This window comes from Bubalus kerabau, chromosome 6 (genome assembly GCF_029407905.1).
Source record: "Bubalus kerabau isolate K-KA32 ecotype Philippines breed swamp buffalo chromosome 6, PCC_UOA_SB_1v2, whole genome shotgun sequence".
NCBI lineage: Eukaryota > Metazoa > Chordata > Mammalia > Artiodactyla > Bovidae > Bubalus > Bubalus kerabau.
The window spans coordinates 106283903-106299013 of NC_073629.1; the positions used below are offsets into that span (position 1 = coordinate 106283903).

Sequence of the window (15111 nt, forward strand, 5' to 3'; positions counted from 1 at the left end):
GGAAACAAGACTTTTGGCATAGATATAAGTGAACGTACAAATATGACATTAAATGGTAGTCTAGTGTCAGTATTAATCATTATACATATATTCATTTTACATAGTGGAATGGGCAAATTACAATCCTCGGGCTAAATGCAAACCAACACTTGTCTTTTAAACAAAGTTGATTGGAGCAGTTATACCAATTCATTCATGTCAGTGGTTCCCAACTAGGAATTATCTTGCCCTCCCCAGGTCTGGGGAAATTTCTGGTGTCACTGTGGAAGGGGGAACTACTGGCATCCAGTGGCCAGGGATGCTGCTAAACATCCCACAAAGCAGGACAGCCACCTACAACAAAGCATCCCAGAACATTAGCAGTGCCACAGATGAGATACCCATATATTGTCTCTGGATACTTCTGCACTAAAATGATAGAGTTGAGTAGTTCTGACAGAGGTCATATGGCCTACAAGACCTAACATGTTTATTATGTGGCCCTTTACAGAAAACATTTGCCAATTTTTCTCTATGAAAGCAAAAAATGTAAGTACCTCATGTTTAGCTGGTTACCTATTAAGTCTAGAAAACTCTCTTTAACATTATTTCTAGAATGAGACAATTGACATTTTTATTTCTACCTCTTCTAGCCATATAAAGGACTATAGTAAAAGGTTATATTTTATTCTGATTCATTAAAGGGATATTTAAATCCATGACTCTCAAAGTCAATCACAGATCACTGGCTTGTCATGATGATTTCACTGGCCCACAGTGAAATGAGAAAAATAAAGACAAATTTGGGAAATTTCCATAAAACTAATTTAATGTAAGAGACTGTTTTCTATAATTACAGTCTTCCTATATTTTAAAATAATAAAATGCCCTTTCTTTTCTGAAGCAATGCTGATAATAGGTAGTTTGTTTTTTTAACACAGCAAAATTAGTAATTGTAACATTGGGTCAAACTATTAAAAAAAATGATTCGTTCTTGAAATCTGAAAGTCAGAAAATCCAAATTTAGAGGCTCTTGCTCCAACTGGGGGATTCTTTGATGTTGAACATATTTCACACATCATTGCTGAAGGTATTTCTTAAGTGTGTTTTGCAGTGTCAAATAAGTGATAAACTACAGCTGAAGGCTTTTCCACATTCATTACAATCATATGGTTTTTCTCCAGTATGAATTCTCTGATGTTTAGCAAAGGATGAATCATGCCTAAAGCCTTTCCCGCAATGACTGCATTCATAAGGTTTCACTCCAGTATGGACTCTCTGATGGATAGAAAGATGTATTCTCTGGCTAAAAGCTTTTCCATATTCCTTACATTTATATGGTCTTTCCCCAGTATGACTTCTCTTGTGTTGAGTTAGGTATATGCTGTGGCTGACAGTTTTACTGCATACACTAGGGTTTCACACCAGTATGAATAATCTCATGTTGCCTGAGGTGTCTAATATGGAAAAATGCTTTTCCACAGTCTTTGCATGTAAAAGGTTTCTCTCTGACATGAGTTCTCAGATGCTGGATCAGTCCAATGCTTTGGCTAAATGCTTTCTCACATACACCACATTCATAGGGTTTCTCCCCAGTATGAATTCTGACATGTTGAGTAAGAGATGATGGATGTCTGAAGGTTTTCCCACATTCCTTACACTCATAGGGTTTCTCACCAATATGGATTCTCTGATGTGGAATAAGGGATGAGCTTTGGCTAAAGGCTTTTCCATATTCTTTACATCTGAAAGGTTTCTCTCCGGTGTGAATTCTCATGTGTTCTGTAAGGTGAATGAACTGTTTGAAGATTTTTTCACATATATTACATTCAAAGATTTTCATTCTTGTATAATTCCTTGAATGATTAATCAAATCTAAATTGCATCTACTTTTCTTGCCAGATATGTCATATCTATGGTGTCTTTTTTCTGGAGGGCCTACTGGTCCTATAACTTTTGAGCTTATATTAATATTTTTCTCAAATTTGTTAGATTCTTGGCCTCTCTCCTGAGTGAGCCTTTTCTTGTGGATCAAGGGGATTTGTCTCTCACCCATTCCTTGGTTCTCCTGGTGGTTTTCTAACTTGTGACATTTGGAGATTCTTCCCAATGTGGAAATCAAGGTGCTTCCTCTCAGGAACCTTTCCATCATCAGAGCATGGTGTAATTCTTCCCATGAAATGTCATTCTTTAAAGTTGTCTCTTTGGTTTCTGTTTCATCCTCCAAATCTGAAAGAAATCCAAAAATATAAATGATCCATATTCACTGCACTTCAAAAATAAATGGCCACAGTGCAAAGAGGAGGGAAAAATAATATATACTAGGTACAGGAGGGCTGAATAGTCTTCAAATAGGATCCTGCCACCTAAAGAGCTAATATGAAAATAACAAAGTGGTCAAAACAAATAAGCTGTTAAAAGAATATGAGATAGGACTTCCCTGGTGATCAAGTGGTTAAGAATCTGCCTTGCAGTGCAGGGCATATGGGTTTGATACCTGGTCGGAGAACTAAGATCCCACATACCACCAGGCAACTGAGCCCACAATTGGACATCGCATGCTACAATTAGAGAGTCCATGCATCAGAACAAAAGATCCCTCATGATGCAACAAAGATCCTGCATGCTGCAACTAAGAACTGACACAGCCAAGTAAATAAATGGAGCTCTGAGGAGTTATACAAAATGAAAGACTTTAAAAAAAATGTATGTGAAAGTGACTTTGAAAACTGAGAGGAGTTCATCCATGAGAACTGCAAGAGGAAATGGACTAAGAAGAAAACATCACTATAAGGGCAAATATCAAGAGATAACACAGGAAGATAAGAATTTTAACACAATATCTCAACCTCCTATTTCTATGACAAAATTTTATTCACTTAAAAAATTTAAGTACCTCATATGTTTTGCATGCTCAAATAAAACATTAAATAATATAGAAATGCATTCACTAAAAAAGGGTAGCCTCTGTCAATTTCATCTCCATTTCCTTTATTCTCTTAGGATTATGGAATGAATCTGTTCAGATATTTCTCAATAATATATACATGTAAATATGTGCATTGTGTATATATGGTCATAAATATAATTCTGCATGTTTTTTTAACTCATATATATCTTATGCCCCCCCATGTCTGTACATTTAGATTTATAATATTCTTTATAACAACTGCATTCCACTTAGCGAAGTAGTGAAAGTCGCTCAGTCATGTCCGACTCTTTGCGACCCCATGGACTATATAGTCCATGGAATTCTCCAGGCCTGAATATCAGAATGGGCAGCCTTTCCCTTCTCCAGGGGATCGTCCCAACCCAGGGATTGAACCCAGGTCTCTGGCATTGTAGACAGATTCTTTACAGATAAATCTTTACAGATTCTCAGTTGAGCTATGAGGGAAGCCCACATTCCACTTATAGACATATTTCTTTGACTTTTCTCTACTGAAAAATATTTAGGTAGTCTCCATTTTTTCCCTTTATTTTTTATATATAAATTTGTGTATACTTCTGTCAGTGTTTCATAGGATTTACTAAAAATAAATTATTAGGTTATGGGTATATGTGCTATTGGTGAATATGGGTGCCTTTCACTGGATTTTTATCTATCTTCATGATTATTGTCTATATAAGAGGTGAAAAATGGTTTCTTAATTTGTGACAAAATATTATCTATACTGTAAAATCTTAAAAGATAGAGAATATATATATATAGGGTAAATATATCCATAGTACACATGACACAGCATTTTCAGATGTGATTTTTATAAATCAGATGAGGGAGTTTCCTGGATTTTTACTCTCTACTTCTATCCAACTATTCTAGACTCTATCATCCTAAAGCATCAATAGTTTCTGTTCACAGCAAATTTATTCTCCAGGATGTCCAAGCTCATTTTAGTCAAAGTACAAACAAAGTACTTGGTAATAGCAGGATAAATTTTGGACTGGACTCAAAAAGCAAGTAGAGATAGTTGGATTACTTATTATAGGGGATAAGGAGTCACTTAACTTCTTTTTAGGGTAAAAACAAGATAAATGAGATGTTTTGAGTGGTCCAATCTGGCAGTAACATTCAAAATGATTCTGAAAAAGAAAATAAGATATCCACAAATACAGCTGGAAATTAAAGTAATTTGGCATGGAATAATGGGAACCTGGCTTAAGAGTACATCAACAGAGATGAAGAGTAGAAGTGGACTGAGTAGGTAAAACCAAAGAAGAAAACATGGAGGATGGGGGGGGGGGGGTGGGAACAAAGTAGAAAGCATGATACATCCTTACTGATACAATGATTTCTAGTCTTAGAGGCTGAAAGGACAGGAGGAGTCAGGATGAGAACTTAGTTTGGGAGAGATAATTGCTTCCAATTTTGGATGTACTGCGCTTGAAGTAACAACAGTGTGTCTATATAGAGATGTTCCAAACACCAGGGAGATGAGGGAATAGAGTTCATATGAACATGTATGACACAAATGAAGATATGGAGAATACAGATATCAAAGGGATAGTTGAGAACATCACAATGCATCTGTGGGAGTTTGTGCAGAAACAGGACAGCAGTGTAAAAGAGAGAGGCTCCTCAGGGATTGTGGCAGAGACTGTTAGCTGTTCATCGAAACATCTCCTTATTTTTGGACACACAACTATACTATACTTCCCAATCTTCCCTGAATTTGAGTGAAGTAACAGGTCTCCCCCATTAAGTGAATAAGAGTGAAAAGTGATGTAAGCCATTCCAGTTTGGCCCATAAAAACCTCCCAAATGAACTCCTCTGTGCTTTTCCTCTGTGCTGCGCTGTGCTGTGCTTAGTCGCTCAGTCGTGTCTGACTCTTTGCAACCCCATGGACTGTAGCCCGCCAGGCTCCTCTGTCCATGGGGATTCTCCAGGCAAGAATACTGGAGTGGGTTGCCATGCCCTCCTTGTGCTTTTCCTCTACTGCTGGCCAAACTTAGATGATGAGGAGGCCCTCAAGAATGACAGAACTACCATGTGGAAGGAATCTCTGTCCCTGAATGCAAAGTGGTAAAAAAACTGTCCACTGAACTAACCAACTTCCCCGGATCAATATATGAGCAAGAAAGCCCTATTCATTTTGAGTCAAACTTGAGAGTCTATATTCTATAGTAGGTTAGCCTAACCTAACAAAGGCATAAGTGATACACCTGCATTAAGAAGGAGACTGATGAGAAGCATTGAAGAAGCAATAAGAGAGACAAAAGAGACAAATATTATTAAACTAGCTGATGGAAGAAAACAATACCACGAAGGTGGTGAGGTCCTGCCCTGTAGGAAAGCACCATAAGAACTCAAACTGTGGAGGCACAATGATTAGAATTCAAACACGGATTCCACCTAATAGTGGCTAAACAATTATGGACAGATTTCTTAACCTAAGCACCTTCTTTATCTCATTTGTAATATGGGGTTAAAGTAGGTACAGGACTCATAGAAACCAGCTTGGAAAACAGTGTCATTTTTACTATTCTTAGAAGTCAAAGACTATTAAAAGCCACTGGATTTGCTAAGAAGGAATTCTGTGGTGATTTCTCAAGGAGTCGTGTATTATCTGAAATAAAAGTTAAATTACCCAAGTTAAAAAGAGAATCAAAATTGAAGGGATAGTCATAGAATATAGGGGAAAAATTTAAATGGAATCATCAGAGAAAGTCATGATAAAATGACTTAAGAATCTGGTGAAGGGTGCTGATTTTTTTTGGGTGTTTGCCTTTTGTTGTGTTCCTTTTGTTTGGTTGGTTGGTTGATTTTTTTAGCTGCACTGCAGCATGAGGGATCCTAGTTCCCTGAAAAGGATTGAACCCATGCTCCCTGCAGTGGAAACACAAAGTCTTCACAGATTCTTAACCACTGGATTACCAGGGAAGTACCAAGAGCACTGTTTTAAATGAGGAGAGATCCATGGATATCTGAATGTACAGGAGAAAGAAACTATGATCAGGGCAAGGTTTAGAATGCTGGAGAAAGCAAGAAAACCACAAAAGTCAGGTCAGAAGAAATGGTAAAGGCAGTTAACCCTGAAGAGAAAGCCATCTCTTTTCCTCTGACTCCAGACAAACTAATGAGAAGAGGCAAGTGTAGGAAAGGAGGGACACAGTGGTAATCGAGTTTTTTGTGGGTCTCACCCAGGTGACTGCAGCCTTCCCCACGGCCTGGAGAAGCCTTTAAGTGAACTCTCTGGCAAATGTAAGGGCTCCACCTGCCTTGCTCTTACCTGGACTTGGACCTCCTGAAACCTCTGTCTTCATCAGACATGGCTCTTCTCCTTTCTCTAACTGGGAAATCACACCAGGTTTGGAAAGCTGGTATCCTGCTTACAAGAAGGAAAAACTGCATGTGCTGAGGTCAGAGAGGTATCCCAAGAATTTAGAGACAGTCATTTGTTAGTCAGGCCTTCTGCAGAGTAGAGTAGAAAGACCAGGGCAGAAAAGACCACAGCAGTTCTGACTTGCTGTTCAAACGGAACTAGAAATTTCTAACACAGAACCCAAAGCCCAAGCAGAGCAGTTCAGTTAGAAATAAAGATTCTTATTCCAATAGGCAGGTTCTTCTTACAAAGGGAATCCACCCTTACCCACTGAGACCAGATTTCCATAGTTCTCCAGCATCACCTCCCCGTACAGATTCCGTGAGCAGGGGCCAGATGCCCCCACTCCTCCTGGGTGAAGTCCACAATTATGTCCTTGAAGGTCAAGGGTTCCTAGAACATCAAATATATTTCTTTTTAGCCTGAATCAGGAAGTTGTTTTAACTTTCTCTATATGCTAAGAGATTGTAGCCAAGTTTTATTGGACCCTGGACCCTCTTCTTTTTTTTTTTTTTTTTTTTTTTTAGCAAATCTATCACAGAGGTGGAAAAACAGCCCTCAGCAGAGATTCTCCTCAGGTCTGCTGCTGCTGCTAATTAATCGCTTCAGTCGTGTCCGACTCTGTGCGACCCCATAGACGGCAGCCAACCATGCTCCCCGGTCATTGGATTCTCCAGGTAAGAACACTGGAGTGGGTTGCCATTTCCTTCTCCAAAGCATACAAGTGAAAAGTGAAAGTGAAGTCACTCAGTTGTGTCCGACTCTAGCGACCCCATGGACTGCAGCCTACCAGACTCCTCTGCCCATGGGATTTTCCAGGCAAGAGTACTGGAGTAGGGTGCCATTGCCTTCTCCACCTCAGGTCAGATAGGTCTCTATCAATCTGTATGAGAAAGCCTGCCACACGTGGGAACCCATCTTGTCAGGGGACATTCAACTTTAAGGAATACAACATGTTGCACTTTTCTTCCTTTGTGTGCCATTTCTCAAGGATTCTGTGTTCCTTATCAGTTCCTATTCCAGGAATGAGTAGAGCTGCACGCAGTTCTCAGGACTGAGATCATGGGAAAGGGTACCTGCTTGGATTCCTTCCAGGAACTCCCTTCAGTGACTCTTTTCAGTGTTAGCGACCTTGTATGTATTAGACTATCCATTTTGTTACAACTGATGAAATTTCACTCTATGTAATAGCTGAGTAATCATTTTACTAAAGATATATATATAAGCGTGCATTTCTGCTAATAAAATACCCTTGCTCCGCTAGAGACCTGGGTGCCCCGCATCCTTCTTTCTGTCTTCATTCTCATTGGAGCGTGGAAACCTACCAAACTCACTTTCTCGCCTGGGCTTTCAAGACCTCCTTGAGAGGACGCCCTGTGCCTTCATGAGCAATACAAGTCCTGTGTATGGGCTTCATTGGTTTTCCATGTAACCTGAGAGATCCTGCTCTCTTTCTCTCTTTTTCTCTCTTTCTTTTCCTCGACTCTGGTCCACCAGGTCCCGGTCTATAAAGAAGACCAACACCATCTCTGTTGTGGGAAAGGCTAGAAGGAGATCTCCTTGTCATTCAGCCTTCATCAGCTCCTATGGACAGTCTTTTGAAAACCATTTGGCTGATTCTTTGATGGAGGTTACAAAACAATGCAGGGAGCGTGTAAGTTGTCTCTTCCAACTCGCAGTTTGGCTGAAGGCAAAATACTCATGAACTGTATTAAAGAAGGTTGTAGAACAGTATATAGTAATTTAAGGACAATAAAAATCAGGAATATTTGAGAAAGGGGAGAGTCCAAAAGGAGGCTAAGGCCACAAGACAAGACAGGGACCCTGGTTGGGCTGAAAGAACTGGTTATAAATCAGAACATTTCTACATGAGTAAGACCCTTAGCTAGGGATTTCTGTTAGTAAGAAAAGTATGTGAGAATAGCACATTTTTGGAGGGAGCATGAACTGTGCCTTGTAAGGAAGATCCCTTGACCAAAGCAGACACTGTATTGGGAAGTACAAGGGCCTGCTGTGAACAACCTACACAAATAACCATTTGAGTTTGTTTTTTTTTTAATATTACCAAATGGGAAGAGAACTCAGAAGCCAGAAGGCTGAAATAATAACAAATTCCTTAAGTATACAGACTATTTTAATGCTTTTAATGGATTGTAAATAATTCTGGAATGTATTTCAGCCCTATGAGGCCATCACTAGCATCCACATTTAACCAATGGGAAAACTGAATTTGAGCAAAGTTAAAGACTTGGTGTTAGTCACTCAGTTGTGTCTGATTCTTTGTGACCCCATGAATTGTAGCCCACCAGGCTCCTCTGTCTGTGGAATTCTCCAGGCAAGAATACTGGAGTGGGTGGCCATTTCCTTCTCTAGGGGATCTTCCCAACCCAGTGATTGAACCCGTGTCTCCTATATTGGCAGGCGGATTCTCCTACATTGGTCTGAGCCATCAGGAAAGCCCCAAAGACATGAGACTAAACCCTATACCATGTGATTTTGGAAGCTAAGATCTCTTCACTTTAAAACTCTCCTGTTCTCTAATATCTCCTTCTACATTGGTTTTCTAATTCTCTAACTCTCTTGAGTTTCCCTGTGCTTCTGGGGTTTGGTTGTACAGAACTTTGCCTGCTGCCAGTACCACCGGCTTTCTAATGAGCTAATGTATGACTCTTGGACGCTTTCCTTCCTTTTCTGCTCAGCCTATTTCCTTTGCGCCCTTTGTGACCTGTCAGCAGCTTCTCTACTCACTTCTCTATTCATCTACAATTCTGCTCCTGGACATGACCAGAGATCCTCTCTCAAAGGTCTTTAAGGAAGTGCATGCATCTCCAAGAATATCAGAACCTCACTCTGTTCATTTTAAAATGTTGCTTAAAATGTTTTACAGTGCCTGTCTTTCCCCTGGATGACATCTTGTGAATTTTAAGAGCAAGAATTACAGGGAGCTCCTTGGTAGCCTAGTGGTTAGGATTCCGGGCTTTCACTGCTGTGGCCCTGGGTTCAATCCCTGCTCAGGGAACTGAGATCTTGCAATCTGTGTGGCATGGCCAAAAAAAGAATTACTTTATGTACTTTTTCCACATACATACACACACACACACACACACAAACATGATTTTTTAATTTGTTGGATAAATGGCTAAAGGTTTGCTAGAAACAAGAGGGTTCTTCAGGAACGTTACTACTGGTGGGGAAATTACCTGTAAAATAAATCCATCAGGCTGATTTCAAACAAGCTAAGAAAATCCAATCCAAGAAGTCAAGCTAAAGAAAATCAAAGTCCAGGGCTCTTAAAATCTGAGAAACAATTTCATGAAAGTGACAGGAAACTCCGACCCACCTAGGATTCTGCTGTCAGGGACCCAGAGGTCACTTCATCCTCAAAACTTTATCCCTGGGTCTCATCAGCATCCTGAGATAGCCAAGATGGGAAAGGAAAAGAGCTATGAAGTTTGCACCTCTCCAAATCCCCATAAATAGAAAAACTTCCTGCAGACCTGCTGAACACAGCCCCTCTCTCAATACATTCACAAAGAGGGACATTCAGAGCCACTCAAGAGCAGACTGGAGCCTCCTAATGGGAGGATCTGCAGTGCATTGATTACAGGATTAATGTTTCCCAATGACCAGTGCTGGTCCAAAAGCACAGACCTACCTCAAAAATCCTCAAACATTCCCCACTACAAGAAAGAAAAATCCAAACACTTTATCATATCATAGACTTCGAGATCCTCCACAAACAGTCCAAAGCTATTTCTCCAAGTATTTCTTGCCTCTAAATACTGGACACACCTACCACATAATCCACTCTTTGAACATACCTAGATATTAATAGCACCCAGCTGAGAACTTTCCCCCAAGGCCTACTCAGTGAAAAACCGAGGTATCCTTCTGAATCAGTTCAAGTGAAGTTTTATCAGATCCCCTTAATGCGAAAAAAACTTCCTCTCCCCTGTATTCCCCCAAAGCTTGGTTTTTCTCTCTAATCTGGTATCTCAGGCTGCCTCCTATTCTATTTATTTTTATAATTATATCCTTCAATTGAGTATTAGTATGAGTATATGTGTAGAAACTTTATCTGGTTCACTTTTCCCCATCTGCTAGTTAAGTATAACACCCTGCCAGGCTACTAGAACTCAAGAAATACTGGCTGAATTTGACATGTTAAAAATATGGGGCTTCCGTGGTGGCTCAGTGGTAAAGAATCCGCCTGCCAATGCAAGGGATATGAGTTTGATCCCTGGTCTGGGAAGATTCCACATGCCACAGAGCAGCTAAGCCAATATGCCACAACTACTGAGCCCGTACTCTACAGCCTGCGAGCTGAAACTGTTGAAGCGCCTAGAACTTGTGCTCTGCAACGAGAAGTCACTACAGTGAGAAGGCTGCACACCCCATCTAGAGAGTAGGTAGCCCCCACTCACCGCACCTGGAGAACACCTGTGTGTAGCAACAAAGACCCAGCACAGCCATAAATAAACAAATAAATCTTTTTTAAAAAATATATGAACTAGGGAATCCCCTGGTAGTTCAGTGGTCAGGACTCTGCACTTTCACTGCTGAGGTTACAGGGTTAAATCCCTGGTCAGGTTAACTAAGATCCCACAAGATGCAAACAAATGAAAAAAGCAAAACAAAACAACTTGTAATTAAAGCACATGAGATAGTAGGGCTAACGGCGACCTCCAAGAGGGCTCATGCCAAGGGGCACTTTCCAGGATTGCTGCTGCCAGTACCCCCGTCCCCCTGGAGACCCACTTCTGACCCACGTCTCTACAGGAGACCCTCCAACACTAGCAGTGCTCCCTTGAAAGATGAGGATCTTAAGCGTCACACCTTAGAATGGAGATTTCATCCATTAGGAAAGACACCTCCAAAAACCCTCTGTATTATATCCCTAGAAAGGCTCCTAACAGGTATTGCTAACCAATCCTTGTGCTGCTACACTCCAGGGAAGAGACTCCTGGAGTCACATGACACGCCTGAAAAAAGACACTAACTAGAAATGCACATCATCTGGTGACCTAAAAGTAAATATTTCCTAAAACTGAAGCAGACAATATCATGAGAGATAGGTGGACAGCTTTCCCAACATATCCAGACCAGGCCTCTGGAAGTTCGTCACTAAAGCTGCAATGACACAATGCTTCAGATAATCTCCAGTGTCTATGATCTTGATAACATAAGTACTTGAGATAAAAAAATGCCTGAGAGTTCTACCTCCTACCCCTTCGTTTTACTCAAATTGACCTTAATAGGTTTCCAACGTGTACACTTTCCCTCTGATGTAAGACACTATTCCCAGAAAGAACTTTCTTGACATTGAGAGACAAAAGGGCTGATGAAACTAGAAAACCTGACTCTTGACTAACCAAGTTTCCAGAGGAAGATCTTGGTCAAAAGGAGGAAATGTAGAAATTAACAGAAACCTCAATTTAAAAAAGGCTTCCCTAGTGGTTCAGCTGGTAAAGAATTTGCCTGTAATGCGGGAGACCTGGGTTCGATCCCTGGGTTGGGAAGATCCCCTGGAGAAGGGAAAGGCTACCCACTCCAGTATTCTGGCCTAGAGAATTCCATGGACTGTATAGTCCACCGGATTACAAAGAGTGGGACACGACTGAGTGACTTTCACTCACTCAATTAAATAAAATTGGGAGACCAGAAGAGGGAGCTCTCATACTCTGCAATGATAGAGTCCAACAGGAGGAAGAGACTCCTCTTCTTTCATGGCAAGCATTCAGCCAGCAAAAAGCTATGGACTGTTTTTAACTATAGCTCTTCCAACTTCCTTTTTCTCTATAAAAGTATTCTCCTATCCTTATCATTGGGGACTTGTACATGGTTCACAGTAGTTGCAGACCACAAACTGCAATTCTCTGCTGATTCTGAATAAACCCATCTTGGTTGGAGAAATTTTTTAAAAAGCACATTGTCCTTGTATTTTTCCCTTAACTTTTTATCATGAATACTGAACACCCATATATCTTCCACCCACATTCAATAATCACTGCTGCTGCTGCTGCTAAGTCACTTCAGTCGTGTCCAACTCTATGTGACCCCATAGACGGCAGCCCACCAGCCTCCCCTGTCCCTGGGATTCTCCAGGCAAGAACACTGGAGTGGGTTGCCACTTCCTTCTCCAATGCATGAAAGTGAACAGTGAAAGTGAAGCCGCTCAGTCGTGTCTGACTCTTCACGACCCCATGGACTGCAGCCTACCAGGGTCCTCTATCCATGGGATTTTCCAGGCAAGAGTACTGGAGTGGGGTGCCGTTGCCTTCTCTGCAATAATCACTAACGTTTGCCATATTTACTTCATTTATCTATATTTTTTTCTGAGCCATTCAGAGTTGCAGATATCATAGGACTTCCTTGGAGGTCCAGTGGTTAGGACTCCACACTTCTCCACTGCAAGGGGCGTGGATTCAATCCCTGGAGAGGGAACTAAGATTCCACATGCTGTCATGATACCTCCTCCCTGAATACTTCAAAGAATCTTCTCCTGCATAACCATAATACCACTTATCTCAGTTCAGAGAGTTAATAATATCCATCCAAATATTCAGTAAATATTCAGATTTCCTCAACTGTTCCCAAACTATCTTTTATCCTGGATTTTTTTCCAAACCAGGAGTCAACCAAGGTTCACACACTCAAAGTGGCTGTTATTCAAAGCCTCTCTTACTTTTTTCACGACAGTGGCTTTTAAAACACTGGTATCGTCTTACTGTATCCTCATGGTTAGGTTTATCTTACTTCTCCATCCCCTATATTTTCTTTAAATCAGAAGTTCAGCCTTTAATTTGGATCAAGTTAGTTATGACCAACCTAGATAGCATATCCAAAAGCAGAGACATTACTTTGCCAACAAAGGTCCGTCTAGTCAAGGCTATGGTTTTTCCAGTTGTCATGTGTGGATGTGAGAGTTGGACTGTAAAGAAAGCTGAGTGCCGAAGAATTGATGCTTTTGAACTGTGGTGTTGGAGAAGACTCTTGAGAGTTCCTTGGACTGCAAGGAGATCCAACCAGTCCATTCTGAAGGACATCAGTCCTGGGTGTTCTTTGGAAGGAATGATGCTAAAGCTGAAACTCCAGTACTTTGGCCACCTCAAGAGAAGAGTTGACTCACTGGAAAAGACTCTGATGCTGGGAGGGATTGGGGGCAGGAGGAGAAGGGGACGACAGAGGATGGGATGGCTGGATGGCATCACTGACTCAATGGATGTGAATTTGAGTGAACTCTGGGAGTTGGTGATGGACAGGGAGGTCTGGCGTGCTGCGATTCGTGGGGTCGCAAAGAGCCAGACATGACTGAGCAACTGAACTGAAACATTTTAGGAAGGGATATATTATGGGTGATGCCATGTGCTTTACATTATATGACCCAGAAGGCACAAAATGTCAGGTCATCCCATCACTGGAACACTTGGTTAAGATAGTGACCACCAGATATTGCCACTGGAAAAGTATGTTCTTTCCCTGACATTTAGCAAGTGATTTGGGGGGGGGGGGGTTATAGCTCAGATGGTAAAGAATCTGTCTGCAATGCAGGAGACCCTGGTTCAATTCCTGGGTCAGGAAGGTCCTCTGGAGAAGGGATAGACTACCCACTCCAGTATTCTTGGGCTTCCCTTGTGGCTCAGCTGGTAAAGAATCCTCCTGCAATGCGGGAGACCTGGGATCTTCCCTGGGTTGGGAAGATTCCCTGGAGAAGGGAAAGGCTACCCACTCCACTATTCTGGCCTGGAGAATTCTATGGACTGTATAGTCCATGGGGTCGCAAAGAGTCAGATATGACTGAGCGACTTTCATTTCATCTCATTTGTGGGGGTGAAACTTTGACACCTTGTGAATATCCTATTCCCCATCAATCTTCCAATTATTTCATTTATAGTAAAATATCCCACCATTCCTTTCACATTCATTACTGGAAGGTATTTTCTGAAAAGGATTTAAAAAGCATGGTCAATGCATCCTTCATTCCCATAATAATATAATTTCAAAGTAAGAAAATCAGTGTCTTAATCACTTCCAATGTTGACAGATGAGTTTTCTCCCCTGTTCTTCCTCTATTTTAAGTATCATCATGAATGTGTGGAATTTTACTTATTTAAGGTGTTACAATCAATCTGGATACTTAAACTATCCCCAGTTTGAACCGGGCTGTTGCATCCTTTAAACACAGGTCCATTAGTCTCTGAGCTCTTCCTTGCTATTTGAGCACAAGATACTCCATCTCACCTGGTACTTTCCCTCCTGCCTTCTACTTTTGACCTACATACCCGGCACCTGGACAGGTCATTTGTTTGATTCACATTTCCTCACTGTAAAATATGGAAAATCAGGCAAGTTCTCCCAGCCTCACACACCCACGAGGAAGTTGAAAAGAAATAACATACACAGTCATGACACTAAAATACTGGTTTGGAGCTGAGTTATCCACTACTATTTAGGAAAACCTCAGGCCAGGAGCAATAAAGAACTCCAGAGACTTTTTACCCAACTGCCTCCCCAACAGATGCTTCTGCTCAGATGTCTACATTCCTTCCCACTCTGGAGGATGGTGCTCTTCCTCCCTCCCACCCAGCAGTCTAGTCTCACCTTCCTCTTTAAACATCTCAGTCACGTCCTCCCACAGGGGCGCCCCCACCACCGTCTTCTCTGGATGGTGCAGCTTCACCCAGGTACTGGCCTCAGTGGGCAAGGTGATCAGGAGTCACTGTAGCATGATGACTTCAAGCACTCCTTTCTGGGGAACTCTGGCTCCACCCACAGGGCAGAGTCCTGACCGGGCTTCTCCACTTTCTG

The 15111-nt window shown here is 41.4% G+C and overlaps 1 protein-coding gene and 1 long non-coding RNA gene across 3 annotated transcripts in view; one reads left to right on the forward strand and one right to left on the reverse strand.

Annotated features, from left to right (window-relative positions):
* Window positions 1-7523, forward strand: part of LOC129655623 (uncharacterized) — a 10133-nt gene extending 2610 nt beyond the window's left edge. The window contains exons 2-4 of one of the 2 annotated variants that reach the window (XR_008716060.1): window positions 6126-6182; window positions 6831-6980; window positions 7315-7523. This is a non-coding gene — a long non-coding RNA (uncharacterized LOC129655623). The remainder of the gene's footprint in view (window positions 1-6125; window positions 6183-6830; window positions 6981-7314) is intronic. The other variant, XR_008716061.1, reaches the window with a different exon arrangement.
* Window positions 342-15031, reverse strand: ZFP69B (ZFP69 zinc finger protein B). The gene is given in 8 exon segments (XM_055586265.1): window positions 342-1393; window positions 1395-2208; window positions 6211-6306; window positions 6571-6624; window positions 6627-6696; window positions 9644-9715; window positions 10962-10975; window positions 14905-15031. Coding segments are annotated over 8 exon segments (1590 nt in total). The 3' UTR covers window positions 342-1050.
* Between the last annotated feature and the right edge of the window lie 80 nt (window positions 15032-15111).